Genomic DNA, 21216 nt, shown 5'->3' on the forward strand with positions numbered 1-21216 from the left:
CCTGTACATGGCATCGTTCCTACATTGCAATGATTCCATAGAGCTTTATAATCAATTATATCACCCTTCTTCCTCCTACATTTGACTTTTAAGCTCCCAGGAAATGTAGTGAGCATCCTTAAATGAGTCAAAACACTGTTAACATTTAGATTTGGGAGTAACTAAGATTGCAACCTAAAACAATTGTAACTACAAAAAATAATGGAATGTAATAGAAATATCAACTAAATTCTACTGGCACCACAGGGTGCTACTTAACAGTGATGTAACAAGAACACAGTATTTCATTTTTCCTCCATATGTATTTGTAGTTTTTAATGAAGTGAAAATGTACTGATAACAACCAGATGTTCAGTTATGTATACCAGCTCTTAACAAGCTGCTGAAAGAAGCCTTCATAATTTAAAGCCTTGGGAGCTCTATCTTGCAACTAAATGTTAGCAATAGTTTCTACATAAAAATCATACAATTAAATACTGAAGTTGCATCTTTTTGCTGACTATGCGGTTTTAATCATTAATGTACACTCTTGAGTGCTAACATTAACAAAACCAAAGAAAAAGCAGAGTATCCATAACATACCCAAGGGAGCCATAAATCAAATATCAACACACTGTAACCCTAGTGTTATAAGGGACTGAACAAGTCTAATTCTTGGAAAGCAATAATGCTCTAGTTTCTATAAAATGTCTTTAAATTAAACGTGAAACCTTTTCCTTGGCATTTTGTACAATGCAGCAGAGCCTGTTTTTCAAAAGGGGAATTCAAGATCTTTTTAATAACTCTTCAGATACAGAGCCACAATGCTGCAGAGTCCCATGGTCTCTACTACAACCTGTTTTAGCTATGCTGAGTGTAACCGCCTTAAAGCACATTTGCCTTCCTCAATATAAACTAGCTTTGAGAAATACGTTCCTTAAATTCATCATATACAATTCTGAGACAGTCCTAGATATGCTTTGCCATACATCTCTGCAGCCTTTCCCAACAAAAATCAACACATTTTGGTTCTTCAGTTATATTTCACAGTAAGGGATATGAGGAGGTGGGTTACAGACTTAACTGTTTGTCGTCTTCCCCATCTCACACACCTTACTTCTTAATTTTGAGCTAGACTGCCCACCTGCGTTTTCCAAGTATGTCTGTAGGTTATTTTGTAGGCAGACATGAGCTCATTCTGCCAAGGCTTCTAAGTAGAGCAAGCTCAGAGGTGAGAGCAAGCTCTGCCCACGCTCAGGAAAGACTCAAACCTTCATGAACTCTGTGCCCCTGCCAAGCCCAAACTCTTACGCTTGCTTTTGGCCAGTCTGGAACATGGGTGAAGATTACGTACCTGCCTGCAAAATATCATACGCAGGTATCATAAGCTTTCCTCCCAACAGTATGTGTTGTCTTTCATATACATCTTCACAACATGATACTCAACAGTGAAGAATAATAGGATCTATGTTATAATCACAAATTTCTCACTACTCTGTAACAGTATCTACAGAGCATCATCCAGCAATGCAGCCCACTCTTCAGTAACACATTTGCAAAAAAAGAAAAAAAAAATTAAGACAGCACATCTGAAATTATATAAGAGAGGGGGCAAAAAAATCATAGCACCTCTGAAGCATACTGCTTTCACCAAAAAGCACCTAACATGACATTTAGAACAACTTCAAAAGCAGAGTGCAGGACTGTTATACAGGTGCCTCGGCTCCTGCAGTTTGGACAAGGAGATGGTCTTCCATGCTGTAAAAATAATCTTAGCATTTTGGTGAAGGAGAAAAAAAGCAGCTTAAACTGGGGTATAGAGAAGCAATATATTTAGACAGCAGCTGCCAGCTGTATCCACTCCTTCATGAAACTGCATCTACAGAACCCAAGGGACACACCAATTGTGACAATCCTCTGTTAAGGCTATTGAATGCTCCTAACAAAACTTTGCTATTCTGAACGACGCTTCAAAGACAGGCTCAGCATGGAGATTTTAATGGTCTGTCACAACAAAAATTCATCTTTAATAGCAGCTTTACAGACAGACACTCTGTTAGCTGCCAAAGCTGCCTATCCTGTGGCAAGTGATCCTAAGTCCTGCTACGCAAATCATTACAAGTTTGAATATTTCATGTTTTGCACTCAATCTATTCCTTCCCAAAATTCACGTACTAGGCTTGTAATTTTCTTGATTTATTCCAGCTAAAGACAGAAATTAACTACTCCCTTGATACAAAGTAGGGAAAGAATTTACAGTGTAACTCTGATCAGGGAGAAGGAGGGAAGTAAACTCACTACTAAAATAAACCTGATCATTCTCCTGAAAAAAATTAATATTACAGTGAGCAAAAATGTCTCAGCCTTATAACATCTCTATGAAGAACAGAGTTGGATTGTGTATTAGAGAAAGCAAATTTTTTCATACCTCCTTTCCCCTACCCTACTTCCCCTTCAATGATAATCATTATACAATCATTAGTTAAGGCATTATCACATTGTTAAACATATTATACTGGTAAGCAAGACAATAATGTACACTTTTGTATGTGTTAGTATCTTATTCAAAATTCAGTAGCATGTTTTTTCAAGAAAAATTTAGCTCAGAAAACTTATTTGACAAAAAAACCCAAAAACCTTCCACATCTCTCTCTCATGAAAAGTGAGTATGTTTTCAATATAGCTGAACATTAAAGATTATAGACCAGCTTTATAACTTCTCCTTTTTTAATAACCCATTATTATCATTATATTATGTAGTAAACTAAGTGCTTTCAACAGCTACTTCCATTCCCAGCAACCGCATTCACACAGAAATAGAGATGCTGACAGGTTCAGTTGTTGAAAAGGGTTAAGAACAATCATTCCTGTAAAACTTTTTCTGCCAGAAAGACAGAATAAATGATATTGGACTCCACACACACATTGGACTTCCAAGAAAGAAAAATAAAACCCTGCAGGATTTATGAACTTGCCCATATATCGCAGTCCTTTCAGCCCTTTGTACTTCCTCTAATCTGCTCCAAACAAAAAGTGTATCTGTTCCAGGAAGTCCTGACAAGCTTTGCAGAATGACACTCTAAATCATATCACTAATTCATTACACACTACCTACACAAAACCCTCATGTAATGTTGACAGAGTTGTATTTAATGAGAGCAATGTTTCAAAAACTATTGCATCTTTGTCAGCTTTCCAACCAAAAGAACAATCCAAAGTACAAAAACTAAATCATCAGCAAAGCTATATACTACACTATAATAGATAGTCTGAAACTCTCTCAAAGCTGTGATGCTTTAACTGGGGCACTACATTTTAGGCACAGATTACAATGCAATTTAACACAAATGATACTGCTAACACTATCTTTGGTAAAGTTTATCTTGGGGACAAACAAAGTTAAAACTTATCAGGACAGGTGTAGAAAAACTTTTTTACTTCCAAAGAACAAAGTTCGTTCTCCTTCATGTAATACTGAAGTATGTTTCATGACACATATCCCAATGAGATGTAGAATCAACAAATCTCAAATACAGCAGATGCATGAAAAAAGCCATATAACAAATCTGGAGATCTACAGAAACTCTCCACTTACTCATTTCTCGTCTCTCTTTTTCAGACATCATTTCATTGGTATTTCAGAAATCAGTATTAAATAAGTCATATGACTTATGTAATAGACATGCAGTTCAAAAACCCACACAACTGCAAAGGGGAACTTTTGTTTGCGCCTCGCTGCATCCCCCAGGTGCGACACCTCCAATGTACCTTTCCCTGTACCATTAGCACAACCATTTCTAGCCAAAAGTTAGCAGTAGCTGTCTGTGTGCCGACAGAGGCACCTGAAACAAACATCAAAACTCCTACAAAATAAACCAGGATAATTTCTGTTGATAGTTTGAACTGGGTGTGAGATGCTCATCATGTACTTCCAACAGAATACTCAGGGCTGGTACTGGCAACAGGTTATCATTATCAGTACTGCACCATCACATGGAGCATTCAAATACAAGTATTTAAACATTATAACCCCATCGCTCTAAGTTTTATATTCTATGAAATGCTCAGTTTATAGAAGGAGGCTGAAAAAAAAAAAAAGAAAAAAGAAAAAAAACAACTTACAAGAGGGGAATTTCAACAATGAGCTGGATGAGGCAACACAGCAACTCTTCTATGAGGTCTTCACACTCTGTTCCTGAAAAGAAGCATACCAAAGGTTTTCTGGATTTTCAAATACCAAAAGAAAGCAAAGATTTAAACTCATGGATCCAGACAAAAAGTATTTTACTTAAGGAACAAACACTAGAAGAGTTTAAGGAGATAGCATTCTTTCCTGAAATAGAAAGCACTTGGGATTATCACCAGAGAAAATGGTGATGCTTACCCTTTTATATATAAAACAAATAACTAACACCAATTGGATAAGTTAAATGAGATGTTGATATTGTACAAATATGCTAATACTAAGCACATCAAGCCTTACTTTACTATTTACCCAAGGTCATGTTAAATGGCATTATTACTAACAGTTGAACTGATCACTAGTGACTTCTAACTGGTCCACAGTTCAAGTCTCCTCTCAAAATTCCCTGCACTTCGCATATTTTCCCACCCCTTTTTTTAATCCCAAGTGATGAATAAGCAGAGACAAATAGAAAACAGTTTCATCTGTCTAACATACACGGAACAATATTCTAAACTGTGATCTGTCAAATGAATGCAGCTTACCATACACATCACTGCTGCTCTTACACAATTAAATCTACACACTGTTTTTTCATGATGCGCATTTATTTATTTAAGAGGTTTTTACAGTTCAATGACAAGTATGGATTCATGAATTTCCAGAGTGCATTTTAAGTGAGCGGAAATTATTCTCTACTCATACACAATGTGACAAAATGTATGAGATGATTAAAAATTATTTTTAAAAAATGCAACTATTCTCAGTAAAACTGGTGGTATTTTACATTAGCACTACAATTTTTAAAAGCAACTGTAACAAAAGACTTGCAAGACATACTGAGGAAAAAGCTTATTAAACCATTTGAAGTTGTCATATAATACTAACAAAATAGAAGATAAATCTCTTGGCTCATCAGGATTTTTTCTGCTTTCAAAATAAAATTATAAAGAGAAACCTACAGCACAAAGAAGTATAGGGCTTTACAGTGTTGAATGGCCTAAGAGCAGGCATAGTTTTTCCCTCTGCATTACCTGATAGGCATTACAGCACTGCAGCACAACGATTACCCAAATGCTTGTTTATTTTGTATTTTCAAATAAATAAGTCTTGCAATAAACACAACGTTATAGCCAGGTTATGGTGGTGTTACTCTGTTTAACCCAAGTTTGTTCTTAAATCCAGGACTCAATTTTAAGAAGCACACCAGAGGGAATATTCACAATAAAGCAAAATTATTTCTTTCCACAATCGGTTTATTAAAAACACATTAAAAATTGTCACCTAGTGAACTGCACATTCTAAAGGAAATCAGTTTTTTATCACGGAAACGTGGTTTCCTTTATATAGAATCCCCCATGAGTAACACAATGTAGCTCCTGTTAGTAAAAACTGAGAACTGCTAGGACTATTTAACCTTAGACAGAAACCACAGCCAATAATGAAGCCCAGATAATGTCTTCTAATGTAACTGGAACGTGACAGTTTCCTAAGGTTTTTTTGAATCTAGAAAATGCTTATAGAGCAAGACTGCTGTTAATTCCCAAAAGGTTCCTAATTATTTCTCTTGACAATTGAGGAAAGGGAGGAGGAGAGAAGAAAAAGGATGAAAAAAGTAAGGCGAGTGCATCTTAAGAATATAATTTCTTCCACCATGCTATATACACAACTCATTTGAAGAGAGAATAATGTTAAATAACATTTGAGTATGAAAGAGGGCTTTTCTCCCCACACACTATACTCAAAATAAAGCAAGAAAATATTGGGTTAGCACAATCATGTAGAATGGAAGATGTTAGTCTTTACTGCTGTTCTCAAACTATTTTTCTTTTTTTAAAAAAAGCTTAATTGCTGTAATCAATGTGATTCAGTTGCAATAATTAATGTATCCTTTTCCCCATTGGGGCACATGCATTCTTGTTTAATTCTTGTCTTGCCGAGACAATGAGGCGGATGCATGCCAAATCTATAACGTGAGAGAAAGCTATAAACACGGAACACTATGTGTTTTCATAAACAATGCCTTTTTCAATAGCAGGATAAAGACAATACACACAATACTCATTCACATTAATAGATCACATACTTGGATCAAAGACACATGTAAAGCCCTGGGGAAAATAAGTAAAGGGTGAATCTGTCCAGATAAGATTAGAGCAGACTTGCAGAAAGAGGAATCATAGGTGCATCTTCTAAGCTCTATCACACTGCAAACACACACAGTTTTTAAAACAGTTATGATGCGGCACCATTTTTCATCAGCCATGTTTAAGTCCTCGAACATGTGGATTACTTGCATTGTGGGGTTTCTGGCTTTTTGGTGGGGCTTGTTTGGGGGTTTTTTGGGGTGTTGTGCTTTGGTTTTTGGTTTTTTTAACATAAATAATTTTTTTTTTTTTTAACATTTCAAAGCTACGCACATTACACACACTGGATTAGCAGACAGTACACAGGCAAAATGGCTTATCCAAAGGAAAGCATACATGCCAGGAGACTCCGCTTCCAGTTAAACCAGCCCAGCTCCCTCACTGGCCATGATACAGGGTCTAACATAGACAGTAAAACAATCTTTCTTCTCAAGAACCTAACTACTATGTTGTCACGACCTGATCTGAGCTGCTGTAGCAGCTGGATGTGTCTGATGTCAACAAGATATTCAGGCATAGCAAGGCATAGCCTCATCTTAGATGTTACTCGTTTTTCTGCCCTGTTGTTCCTACAGGTAGGATAGACCCTGGACATCAGTAATGAAATAATTCATTACTTGTAGAACAGTACCTAAAAGCCTCACCCTTTCAATTAATTACAAAACCAGCAGACTTAAAGATTCTTTGGGTTTTGTGGTTTGATCTTCAGCTCTGAGGACTCTCAAAAGCTCCCAACTTTCACTTAACAGTGTTAATAATGAGTACATAAACTAACTGCCATCCCTCATTTCCTTTATATGATAGCTGAACACTCATGAAATCATTTAAGGGTTGCAGTAAAAGTATTGTTATTTATTCCCTCCTTTATGTGCTCTTATTTGCTATAATACACCAAATACAGTCCTTAGCAGCCTTGTGATAAAAACTTCTCTATAGAGAATGAATAAAGTTCCCTACTACAGGTCAGGAAACGGGTTAAATGAATTGATGGTTTGACTTAGAATACAATACACAGCATGTGCTCTCTTACACCTCTGAATCACAACACAGTTAAAGAACATGCAGAAATTATGGGATACAGACAGTGGAAGCCTCATTGAAAGATGAAGGATTTGTGTTAGCAAGACTAACTCCAGCTTCAGATCAGCATATGCCAAGTCCAGTTTAGGATTTATTAATATCAGGATTTTGCAGCTAAATCTATAAGGATTTTCCTACAATCAGAATTGTGCAATATCCTCCAAAGTTATACGCAAATTCCCAATTATGGATGAAGAGGCAAAGGTTGCACTTCCTGGGCCAAAGAACCATCTGAAAACTGTCAAAAGAACAAACTTCTACTAATGGTCTGACTACTGTGAAGGAAAACAGTAAACAGTGCTGTTAGCAGGGACTCGATCCTGTGCAATTTATTCATTACAGTTTTATAACGGTAGGCTACAACATATCCATGCACTCAAACTTTTTGAAAAATGAAAAAACTCAATTACATTTTATGACACAAAGCACAATTGCACAGCTTTCTTCCGAGCTTAAAACATAGCCTAGAAGGAAAAAGCACAAGTTGGACATTCAGAAAAAGTGAAAGCATATGAATTGTAAAACCTGGGAGGAGAATTCTTCCAGATAAGACAATTATAAAAAATGTTAACTAAACAATAGTGGCTATGTTGTATATAACCTGTCAAAATACAAGACATATTGCTGAATAGCCAGTGACAAGGATATTTTCCATACATCATTACTATTATACAGTACACACTTCTGCCTGACATACCAAATATCACACGGCAGGTGCTGATGCTCTGACTGACTACAATGTGAGCAGCCTGATGTGCTGTATTTTAAACTCACAGAACATGGTACTGGGATATATTCTCCAACTAGAAGGAAAAAAAAAAAAGGGATACTCATAGTTTAAACAGAGAAACAAACACCACCACACACTGATTTCCAAAGGAGTTTTCAGATGATCCTGAAAAAAATGGTTACCTTTTCTCAGAAGGCTGTAAGATTGAACAAAGCATACAAAAACAGATCGTAGGAGAGAGGGGTTGTTTGTGCTGTTGGTTGGTTGTACTGCTCTTTCCAGTAACTGCTCACCAGCCATTAAGAAAATAAGCAAACAGTACTTCAAAAGTCAGACACCATATTAAAGCTTTCATCTATATGGATATTTTATTTACATTATATAATTAATGTAATAATGTATTTTATAAGGTTTGTTTTATCACACTCACAATTGAAGAATATTAAAATAATATCAAGCTCTGGTAAATGAAAAGACAGCAAGGACAACTAAGAACTTAATTTTTTTAAAAGCATGTTCACCAAAGATACCATTAAGTATATAAAACTTTAGTAAAAATACTAATGAATCTGTGTAAACTTCACAATAACAAGGCATGCTCTAGTTCCCAAAGAATGAAAAATAATGATTCAAGAAAACTACACTTGACTTAATTATAAAAATACTAACAAAAAACCATTTCATTTCTTCTGCTCACTTTAATGGCCCTAACACAACAGCAGTTTATTACACTCCATTATTGATACTGCACTTTTCCTATAGCTAAGCATAAAAGCTATAGGAAGGCATTCACCCCATTGCCACGCTCTATATATATTTAAAAAAACCTGTGTGACGATTTGGTAAGAACCAAAAAAAAATGGCTATGTAAACACAGCACGTTATGAACCTCAATACCTTGAGGAAGGTCACAAGAACCCTCTCAAATCGGAAACCCGAGCCAAAAGCGGCAGCGGACTCGAGCCACGGCTGAGCGGGGCAAGCGAAGGAGGAGTTCATTTCCTGCCTCCATCCCCTGCTCTCATCAGCAGACCACACGCAATTACCTCCCTAATCAAGAACATCCAGCAAACAATCTGCTCAAAGATAATTGCTAAGTACATTTGCCATCAATATGCACAAAATTATCACTAATAAATGTCACTGTGAATTATAGTCAAGTGCTACTAGACATGGTATAAACATGGATCTACCCCAGTGACAAGAATCACTTTTCATACCACGCTGTGAGGAACTCCCAGCATAGGCAATAAAAATCACAGGGGTTCAAGCTAACAAAACGTCTCAGCTTTTCCACCCATTCTACTGTGCTACACTATACCACTGAAGCAAGAGGTGGGCCATTTTTTTAAGTGAAGTATAAACCCATAGGCAGTCTGCAGTGATAGCTTATTATAAGCAGGTGTTATTTCTAATGCATTGGTTAGCTGACTTCATTCTTGGAGATTACTCATCACAGTTTAAAATACATTAAACCATTTCAAAATGTAGCACTTAATCTTTTGACATCAGAAGTCTGATTTCCCCAGAGCAACAGCAGGTGCCAAGGAGTTAAACAGATTTTAATGAACAGTTCTCACCATTCAGTGAGCAAGCAGCTATTAGGCATTCTCAACACGTGTCCTTGCTGGACAGACTGTTGAGGGAAATCCACACTCAGGTACTTTTGGTTGTTCTTCCACACTTCACTTGCACTGTATTAGCATTCTGGTACCATTCCTTTTTGCCAGACCATTTTTGGCTCTATGCTATAAACAACGTGCAATTACAAACTCAACAGTATCTTTACGACAAAGCAAAGGGCTCATCAGGGCTCCTGTGCCAGCATTATCCATCACGTGTTCTGTAAGAGCATCTTGATACAGCACTACACAAAGATTTGTGGCAGTGTTATGACTTTCTTTTTGCTGTAATCAAACTGATTTTGAATGCATTCACATTATTCACATTCAAAAAGAAGGACCAGATAGCAGAAAGAGAACAGCTAGATTATTTGAGCATCTTCCCTGCCATCTTTCATCTTGCATAATACATGCTCCATTTCCTGGAGATGCACTTATATTTGAATATTCTGCTTAAATTCTTTCAAGTTTTCCCGTACTCTTGTATAAACTACTGCCCACTAATTACATTTTAGCAGTTGCCTTTTCAATAGATCAGTTCTAACCATAGTACCGTTATCTTCCCTCACTAGATTCCTAAAATTTGCATTCAATTCACTCCCCGGCTGCTGCCAGTTTATGAAACATATGTGAGAAGAAACACTAAATAATTGCAACATCACTGTTGCTACAGTAGTATGCGGTCAGCTTCACCCCAACTCTTTTCTGCTCTTCTGAAAGAGAACCGTTACCACCTTTCAAACTGTATGAAAATAACTAAAGCTAAAGGTAGGTCTACAGCAGCACTTCTGAACAACTCTTTAAAAAAATGCCAAATTAAGTTTGTAAATAAATGATCATGTTAAACTTAATACAAATGTTTAAAGAAAAAATAAACCAAACAACTTAAACACTGCTCTAGGAGGTCTATTTTGCTGTAAGAACCTGTAACATGTCAACAGTTTGTTAACAAACATTTAATTCTAGCAGAAGATGACAGTCAATACGTAATGAAAAGCTCTCATCACATTTTGAAGGTGTTCTCTTTCACATGTATGATACAAAGGAAGATGGTTTACACCAAATTACTTCAGACCCTGAAGGAAGTCAATCAGTTTTGTTGTTGACTACATACTTCCAATCTCACATGTTGTCCTGAACAGTAAACATGTTGTATGTAACCTCACTAGTACTTTGTTTCTAGTTTTAAAGCAAAGTTTGGGATTCGTAGTCTAAACAAAACATAAAATCATGGAATTATTTAGGTTGGAAAAGACACTTAAGATCATCAAGTCCAACCATTAACCTAACACTACCAAGTCCATCACTAAACCATGTCCTAAGTGCCACATCTACAAACATCAGAACTTTTTAGTCTCTGGTGGGATATTTGTGTCACTAGCACTAGTGTATACCCACCGTATGAGCCTGGTGCTTTGTCTTCATAAGTAAAATGAAGTTGCAGCTCCTCTTCTGACATTCGACTGATGAATACTTTCAGCAAACAGCAAATAATAAACAGTGCATTGTGAGCCTGCCAAATAAAGAGGTGACTAGAAAAGAAGCGGAAACAAACAAGAATCAGTAATGCTTAACCTGCAAACATGCATCAAAACCCACAAGAAAATACATGCCAGAGTAGACAAAGGGGTTCCTACAGTTGAAGCAAGGAAAAGCCAAAGTGCTTAAGCAGGGAGTCTTCAGTTGATGGTACAGCAAACTGGAAATGTGTTTAAAAGAAGTATTTTTTTTCTTCCCCCAAGAGAATACAATTCCTAACTTTTGTTCCTAACTAATTATTCCTAAGTCTGTATTGTTAAAAACACCACAGTTGCCAGAAGTACCAGTTTTTTTAAGAGCTCACCAGGTGGCTCAGCATACTTCTAAAGGTTTCTAGATACTATAGACTCAAGCCACCCAGGCATTTGGAAATTTTCAACAGCTTTGATATGAAAGCTACTCTGGCTCCTTGAACCTTAGCACTTTTCCTAGGCAAATAGCTTTCAGATAACCGTAGGCATTTACGGACTTCAGAAGCACAATACAACAAGATTCTTCTATGCAACAACACACAGAGACATTTTCCAAGCTTTCTGAATGCAAGGGGAATATAGCTTCGTTACATTTTCGTGAGTCCCAATAAGCAACTGCTGGGAAGCCCATACAACTGCATATAGTCAAGCTCTTACTTGAAGCTGTATTTTCAAAGTATTTTTGGATTAAAGCAGCAGGAGCTATCCAGGCAGGAATAACTTCTTTCTCCAGATATAAGCAAAAAGGTTGAGGGCAGCCCCGGGAGAAAGGGGACATTAAAGAGAAAGTCTTCCTTTTTGAAGCCCTAAATCTGATGAGAGTTAGACATTTGTCTATGGGTGTGGGGGAACAATTACAGAAAGCTTCCTGGAAAAACTACACAGTGCTGCACACGTAACCTCTTAAGAGTTATTTCCTACTGCTGAAGGGGCAAGCAAAACCAATAGCAGATGCATGATATGATTTGAAAGCAATGTATTTATACAGATGTTTGTGTTCAAATCCAATCCAATTTAAAATATTTCCAAGATAAAATACGGTTTCATACATTAAGATTTAGCTACAAAGGTCAGGTGATTTTTAAACGGCTCTAAATCCATAGTAAGCAGAACTTACACCATTTGTACACAAATGTGTTTATGTAACACACAGGATGAACACAAACGTGTCTTTTTCCACAGCAATCCATTTACCTTTTACACTTAATCTTCTGTGTTTGGCAAAGTACTAGATACTTGTTCTGTTTCAAACAACAATTTAAGAGAATTCTAAGTTTTGGTCTGTAGGTATGTTAACTAGCAAAGTAAAAAACTCGAAGAGCTAGCAGCAAAAGGAACATTTAAAAACTGAAATGGCGCACACAGCTTTTTTCCAGGTACTTACTTCTGACATTCTGCTGAAATTTTTAACTCTTTGGTTCTAGAAAGAAAGACTTTAATCAATGACCCAAGGTTTCCTGTTCGAGGATTCTTCTCAACTAGATGAGGAAAAATAAGACACAATTATATAGCACACATAAGTTGTCACTATTTAGTTCAAACAATACATAGAATGAAACCAAATTTCAATGTCTTAAATATTTCTACGTAAAGCACAGTATGTCCACTTTTCTGTACAGCTTTGTTCTTCTTTTAAGATTTTTCCAGTACATGCTTTACTACTCTGTAATTGTTCTCTAAACAATACTTTTCATCCTAGATTTAAAATATCCCAAATGTGGAGCTCTTACTACTTCTTCCTTTCCAAGAGTTGTCTACAGCACAACAGTCACCTGTCAGAAACCTAGGCAGGTTTTCACAACTAGTTTTTACCTTCTTGAAAAATTGTTGATCACATTTACATTATCCCTTCCTTACATCCTCTGATAAATTCTTTCCCCTTACTGATCAGCTTAGAGTGCAGAAGGAAAAAGAGGTAGTGAGGATCAAGTTATTTGTTTTAAACCTTTCAGTCATTTCCAGTTCTATAAAACAGTTAACAATGGAAGTTTCTAGAAGTCCAGGATATATATAAACACACTCTTTACACTAATCTTACTAGTGGAACACATACAAGTAGAGTTAAGTATACTAAAGACATGGATGTGCACATGTATGCTGTTTCTTAATTCTTCTGATAAAGCACATGGAAAAAAGTTAAGATGTCACAATTTCTCACCTAAAGACTTGCAGACTGAGATTGTGGCTTCTTCCAAGAGCTTTAAGTCAGCACTAGGGGAGGGGGAAAAGAAAATAAAAAATGGTTACACAAGCAATTAGGTCCCTGTACTTGAAGTGAAAACTCTTTACAAAACAGTAGTAAAATATTTCTATGAAGCACTTAATTTTACCAGTCCATTAGCTGCTTTACATAGATACCACAGAAGCACAGAGTGGTTGAGGTGAGAAGGGACCTCTGGAGGTCATCTTGTCCAACATCCCTGCTCAAGCAGGGCCACTAGAGCCAGTTGCCCAGGACCACATCCAGGTGGCTTCTGAGTATCTCCAAGGACAAAGACTCCACCATCTCTCTGAGCAACCCATTCCAGTGCTCGGTCATCCTAGCGTCAGGCAGTAAAACATGCATTTGAAGTACAGTGACAATAAAACAGGACACTAATATTGCAAAGTGAATTGTTTGTCAAGGTGAAATGATGTCACTACATCATTTGTGTTACTATCACCTTTGTGGCTTCAATACCGCCATGCTTAGCTTGATGCCACTGAAAATACACATACAACGGCAGCCTACAGAAAGAGCTTCATTTTTGACACAAACTACCATATGAAGTAACACCTTTTTAAAAAGCATAAATTAAAGAGTCCTCAAACCGACATTTAACCTCAACCTAAGCACCACTTTCCTTTAAGTAATGTTGTTTTATTAATGCAACAATCACACCAGATATACCAAATTTTTCATAACTTCATTAGCTGCCTGTTGGTATGCCTCAATGAAAACCATCAGCTGAAAACAATAAAGCACTAAAGCAGAACCTTCCAACAACCGCTGAAAGTAAACACCAGCTGCATCAAAAGACATTTATATACTTCTGTCGCTACAAACCTACCAGTATAGAGTAACTGATCCTTGAAAACAAAACAGAAGAATACATGGGAAGTATATTTTTCCTGAACAGATGGGGGAAAAAAAAAAAGACAAATAATAATCAGATATTGTGTCCAATGCCACATTAAGCAGTATGAAGGTGTCCCAATATTAACACCTAAAGGGCAACCTGTTCCAGTGTTTCACCACTCTCATCGTAAAAAATCTCCTCTTTACATCTAGCCTAAATCTATTCTCCTTTAGTTTAAAACCATTATCCCTTGTCCTATCACTACAGGCCCTACTGCTCAGGATATCGGAGAAGATTAAAAGCCAGTCAAAAAAACCAATTCAATGCTTGCAGACATAACATACTATGTAATATAGGCTGAACAATTTCAGAGCTCATGCAGCTACATCCTTGTAATTAAAGGTATGAAAATCACCATCCACAGAATAAATAGGAAAGTAGCAATGTAATGAAACCTGAATAGTAACTAAGACTGTAAAAGTCAGTGGTATGGCCTCCATTCAAGCACTCCTCTCACATAAAGATATTGGAAAACTTAATACTACCATAATTAGATTCCCAAAGTTGCTGTTGCTTCCTAAGCATTAAATTTTCTGATGAGTAACCTGATTTATATAACAACATCAGAGACTGAAGACAAAAAGGGCATGGAACCACATGCACTCTCTCTCTGTCCCACGTGCTCTTGGCAACTACCTACAACTCTGCCAGTGAGCTTCTAAAATGCAGCAGTGGGGGAAACAGTGCCCCTCCTTTCTGTTCTTCAATTTAGATGGTAATCCATTTTACAGCACAGTCCTAACAACTGTTGCATCAACCTGAGACTAACTGTGGTGCTGTGTGGGAAGTCCCTAAAGCAGCTCCACTGCTGAAAACTCATGTGGAGCCATGCTCTTGGAAGCTGTTGAGTTTGTCTGAGCTGTGCTCAAACTCCTTAGGACTAGAAGAGGAGGTAAGGATATTGGTAGAAACAGCAGCCAAAACAATTCCTCCAAAACTTTTCAGTAGGAAATGCTTCAAGATAGACACATCAAACAAATTAAGTTTTAAGATGCCTGCAAATTTTCCTGTATATCAGACTAATTTACTGTGCAGTGAGCTGACAGCAGAGACAGCTCTTCACCTACAGCTGAATATCCTAAGACAACTTCAGATTATGCAGATTGGCTTTTTTAGATAAAGTATCAGCATTCTTTCCTCCCCCATAAATTGCTTTGCAACGTAAGTTTCAGAAAGAACAAACTCACACTTTCATATATACTTTAAAAATGTTAGACTTCGTCTCAAAGGTGGTCTCTTGTTTCAGTGCTAAAAACATGCAGAGTAATTAAAAACAAATGGTATAAAGCTAGAACACCCCGCCAGCAACTACAGACAACGCAGTTTTCTAGTTCTATACGAGACAAGGACTTTTTGCACTTTAAAAAAACAAACAAAAAAGAAAACCACAAACCAAAAAAACCCCCAACTTCTAAACTTGTCCAGCTGACTGCTTGCAATGAGGATGTATTCTTTCCTGCAAATATTGGACACCAATTGACTAGAGAGTTCTTAGGTACTAAATAATCGTAACCCAACACAACGTGACCCACCTCCCACTATCCAAAGATGCTGGGGACTTCTATAATACAGATCAAGTGATTACTGTAATTGCTCCAGGATTTAAACTATAAATGTAGACATACAGCTTTTAATTCTGGTTAATTTTTCCCCTAATTTCTAAGCAGTTAGGTTTTAAAGCATTCTTACAGGGTTTTGGGGTTTTTTTGGGGGGTGGGGGGGGTTCTTCCTTTCGAGTTATAAAAACCACACAAAGTCCTCAAACAAATTCCACAGAGTTACCTAATTTCTACAAGTTGCCAGGATCAAAAACAGTGGCAAACCAAGCAAGACCTTCAGATGTTCAGCAAAGCTTTCAACGCTCAAGTCATTCTTTTTCCCACCAAAACAAAGTTTAATGCTTAAAAACTAACTACAGCCCACTCCCCTGTATTCATACAACAAGAATACAGAATTGAATTTTGCCATCCTCAGGACGAGGCAACATCTGCAAAATTTCAGTTCACGCAACAGAAACACCTAGCGAGAAGGAACTACAGCAGAATATCACCCCAAAACACACACCCCCCCCCCACCAGTGAAATGGTGTTCTTACACTCAAGAGAAGTAATACTACTGCTACATCCCAAGGATGGATTCATAGACAGGGTATAGTGGGGGGATACAAAAAATAGCAGCCCATTTCCAGGTACCTGGGGCAAAGCTTAGCAGTGGCTTTCTTTCCTTAACTTGGGCAGGAAAGAAAAGTGAGAGATGTGGAAAAAGCCATCTGCCTATTTTTTTGTGCTGTGAAGACAGGAGATACATTATAATAACACTTTGGCAGAAAATGCCAGAGTCAAGATTCATAAGGTGGCACAAAAGAAATGCTACAACCAGCTATGGTATTGAGTTTGCTCTATAATCCCTGTGAAAATGACATTTGGTTAATGAATTAATATAAAAATGGAAACCTCACACTAAAACATCCGTCCTTTCATTAATCCATAGAGCGGCACTGGTAGTATTCAAACTGTTTTTCAGCACTAGCAACAAGAGCAAGCACTGACAGAGTGAAGCTCCTTCACTGCACTGATCACAAATAAAAGTTCTAATTCTCTCTGAAAACCGTGACCCAAGGAATACAGGCTGCCTTGTTGCCAAATCTAGGTGTGTATACACACGCGCACACACACACACAGAGAGAGAGAGATTTTAGGAGCTTACCATTTGGGACACAAAAAAAAAAAGTCTAAAATGCATTTAAACTGATCCCTTTCAACACATTACGTTTAATTTTAACAAAGTACCTATGGGAGGATCCAGGAGAAAACAACCTTTCAGAAAAGAAAAGGAAAAGATCCCACACATTCTCCACTCTGCAATTTTGTCTACCGAGAACTGGGAAAATAAAAATTACACTTTTTCAGATTGGAAAAGAAGCTCCTGAAAGACAGTGTTTCCTAGAACATGTAAAAACAGAAGAGAGATTCATTTGGGATGGAGGGGTAAAATACCCTCTGGTCTATGAGAACCATTAGTACATTCTCAACAAGATTATCAGTTTCTAGCAATAAACAAGCAGCAAGGTAAGTAAACTCTTCCTGCTGCTTGATGGCACTGCTGAGCATCACTAGGAGAAACCCAGGCAGCCCAGTAACATCCAGTAAGCCCTGCCATGGAGAAGACACCACTTTAGAAGATGTTCACATGCACACAGCAACAAACACCATCTTCAGGCCACGGATCTTTAGTATCACAATCACAGTGACCTGGGTGAGTTTGTACATGTAATTATATATTCAACTGGCACTACCTGAACTAAACCATCTGGTTTTGGGAAAGTAGTACATATCCCAATCATATTTACCAGTTTACAATTTTCCGAGGCATCAGCAAAAGGTATCACCTGGTGTGGGGATTCAAACAGGTTGTGAGCACAGCCAGGAAACACTCAGGATTCAAAGAAAATTATACTTAACCACACAGACTTGACTGGATCATTTAGATCCAAGCAAACATGTGAGGTGCAGGATTGCTTCCCACACATTTTAGGAAAAAGTTTCAGGCTTCACAGGAATTCCTGCCTCATCCTGTGATCTGGTGGCCAGCATTTTCAAAGTCCTTTATAAAAGCAAGAAATTAATTTTACTTCGTTTTTTACGTACAGGGTAGGCCCACAGACTTCAGCAAAATTAAAATTAATAGTAATAGTGAAATTTGCTTCCTGACAGCACAGACTTCTTTAAAGAAAATGGTTTTATCTTGTTTTATTTTAAAGGTACCAAAACAGGAAAGGTTTTACAGTGGCAGTGATTTTTGTCTTGTAACACCTCAACACAGCAAGCATATTTTGCATACAAATTGTCACTACAAACTCGTCTATACACAGGAAGCGTCTGTGTGACACCAGGTATCACACATCAGCGATGGAAGTAAAAAGTAATCAAGGGTAATGAGCTTCTGTAGGAAAGACAACAGCACAACCACTACACCCCTATGTCACATAAGGACACCGTACTAGGAAGAGGAGGGAAAAAAAATCAAAATTAAGTTCAAACTTGCAAGCTCAAATACTGCCTCTCTGATACTAGAGGTCACCTCCTTTTCCTGATACAAAAGTTCAATCCCTCAAACCTGTACTATCATAAAAAATGCCATTTGGGAATTCAATGCACACACACTCACTAAAACATATGGGAATACTAACAAGCCAAAATTGCCTCTTCTTATTTCACAAGGAAGAGTGAAAATTATGAGTTATCTATCATATGTATAGGCAATGATTACTGACCAAGTAAAACAAAATATTGAAACAGTATTTAGACAATAAAAATTCGTTTTGTCTTCCTGAAATTGCTCTTCCATCATTTCATAATTGATCTTATGTCAAGTTTTTTTATGTTGTTGGGATTTAATCACTTTGTAGTTACTGATCATAGTACAAGGAGTTTCTTCATCGGCAAGTTAGTTTTCTGTAAGAAAGCATCTTTTCACTAGAGGTAAGGAAGAATGGTAAATTAAGCAGACTATTGCTCAAAAAGATTTCATAGTTTTCATTGACTGCAGATTTTCATAGCTGGCTTCATACTACCAGAAAGACGGATTCTGTGGTCAGCTACTCTGGCATATATTGTAAAAAAACATTACTTCCACAAAGGGGGGGGGGCAAGTAGTTATTTAAAAAAAAAAAAAAATCAGTGGAGTTATTTTAGAGTGGTTGAATTCAGTTGCCTTACTTTAAATTTGCTAACAATCAGTCCCACAGACTTCAGCAAAACCATAATTAATAAAAGACAGAGAAAGTCGCTTCCTGACAGCAGTCATCTTTGAAGAACATGGTTTTATCTGCTTTTATTTAGAGGCATCACAATCTAAGAGGTTTCAAAGTGGCAGTGACTGCTGTTAAAATATCTCAACATGGCAAGAGAAAGTATTCTGCATACAAACTGTAACTATAAACACACCCATACCGTGACACCTACCCTTATCATAATAAGACCCAAACCATAGCAGACAACTACCCCCTCTAAAAGAGGGGTAGGAAAAAAAAAAAAAAAGGGGAGCAGCTTTCCTGACAGTTTTTTTCCTCTAAGTAAAGCTTTTTTCCTTGCCATCGAATACAAAACAGAAGAATCAGCCCATTCAGTAAATTCATACTGTGGGAATGCTGACTTTAATGGACTAGTTGGAGGAAAGACGTCAAAGAATAAAAAGCTGCATATAATTTATTGTACCAATTTAAAAAATGTACCACATTAAGGCAACATAAAAGTTGCTCATTTTTATGTCTTTCCATTAAAGGCTCATGCACACTATTCTTGAACCAGCCACTCATTAAAAACTCTGGGGAAGGAACAAAGCAGAACAGTAAATATTAAGCACATGATTTTCAGCAAGTTCTGTGTTAGTTAACTCTGCTTTAAGTTTTCCATCAGGAAAGAATCGTAACTAATACCCACCACTAAGGAGGAGGTTGCATTCTTGGTAGCAACTCGTAGGAGAGCCAGACAAACACAAAGGTCTGCCTAAACTGAGAGCTAAGACTCCAAAGTAAACCTTACAGCTCTTGCTCGTAACAATAACTAAAAAAGTCATCCAGAAAAGCCATATTTTTTTTCCAATATCCAAACATTATTCAGATTGATAAGTCAGCCACTTTAAACGTAGGAAGTGGCAGATTTAAGACGTTTTACACAATTTTAATTCAGCTCCCGTGAGTCCATTCTATGCAACAAATAAGGATCTGTGAAGAAAAAAGAGAATATGCAGGAGTGTGAATTTAGACTACCAAGTACTTCCTAATGGCTGAAACTAGAAATTTCTTGGCAGACACTTCTGTAGCCCAAGGGGATTTTATCTGCCTAGCATCCATGACCTGCTTTACGGAAGAGCAGCTTTTCCTTTTACTATCACTTAGGCATACATCACTTATCTCCTACCACTCCTAAATTGTGCAAGGCCCCAGTGGCTTTACCTGCCAAGTACCCAAGACTTGCTCTGGCTGTTACTATCACTCATGCCAGGGAAGTCACAGGCAATGAGCAGGGATTCACCATCAGCTCATTTCTCATTACTGACAGCTGATTCATAATCAGGGTTTGTGAATGCACAGACCAGAATTACTCCCACTTCATATCCCCTCTTAATGCTTGCTTAGCTATTAAGAAAATCAACATTATGACAGGAAGAACAAACAGCCCAGAAAAGCACAATATTACACTCCCAGCAGCCAGCTCTGCTTTGACCACATGCTTTCGCATTCATTTCTGGATAGCACATCAGATTTAAGCAATGCCACCTTTTAGCCCAACAGCCTGCTATGCCCCAAAAATCAATCCCTCATTGTGCCAGAATTGTTCTGTGGTGCCATGCTATCAATCACTCGAGGGAATTAACTTGGCTGAAAAAATAAACACTTTTTTGCCGTGTTGTTTTTCAGACAGATTAGTTCCTGATTAAACCCACAGCAGACCCAAATAAACACTGGAAGGGATAGTGAAAGGGCTTGAGTATCTTACATCAGTATTGCTGACAGAGACACAGCAACGTTGCAGTCAGTAACACTGGTATTTGGCAAACTTTATTCCCCCCTGCAAACTACCTTGTGTTCTTCACAGAAACAGATGAAAAAGTTAACTGGACTGAAAAAATAAACCCAGTAAAGACATGGCTGAGTAAATAAGCAATGCTAAAGAACTATACACAGAACCACACAAAGAGAGATTAACATGTACAATCAGGTAGGAGTGGGGAGAGAAAGCAAAAGAGACAACCGGGAAGATGAGAAATTGATGAATGGAGAAAGAGATCAACCAAACTGAAATGAGAACAGGAGAAAAGCAAAACAATGACAAAGAAAGAAA

General features: G+C 37.4%; 1 protein-coding gene across 4 annotated transcripts in view; it reads right to left on the reverse strand.

Moving 5' to 3' along the window:
- The window catches only part of DYM (dymeclin), a 219045-nt gene that overhangs the window by 180830 nt on the left and 16999 nt on the right, over positions 1 to 21216 (reverse strand). For all 4 annotated transcript variants that reach the window (XM_010583004.1, XM_010583005.1, XM_010583007.1 and 1 more), the window contains exons 3-6: positions 13411 to 13463; positions 12637 to 12730; positions 11140 to 11273; positions 4102 to 4174 (exon numbers count right to left, since the gene is read on the reverse strand). In XM_010583004.1, the coding sequence (XP_010581306.1) occupies positions 4102 to 4174; positions 11140 to 11273; positions 12637 to 12730; positions 13411 to 13463 (354 nt within the window). The remainder of the gene's footprint in view (positions 1 to 4101; positions 4175 to 11139; positions 11274 to 12636; positions 12731 to 13410; positions 13464 to 21216) is intronic.

This window comes from Haliaeetus leucocephalus, unplaced genomic scaffold (genome assembly GCF_000737465.1).
Source record: "Haliaeetus leucocephalus isolate CR32 unplaced genomic scaffold, Haliaeetus_leucocephalus-4.0 Scaffold866, whole genome shotgun sequence".
Classification (NCBI taxonomy): domain Eukaryota; kingdom Metazoa; phylum Chordata; class Aves; order Accipitriformes; family Accipitridae; genus Haliaeetus; species Haliaeetus leucocephalus.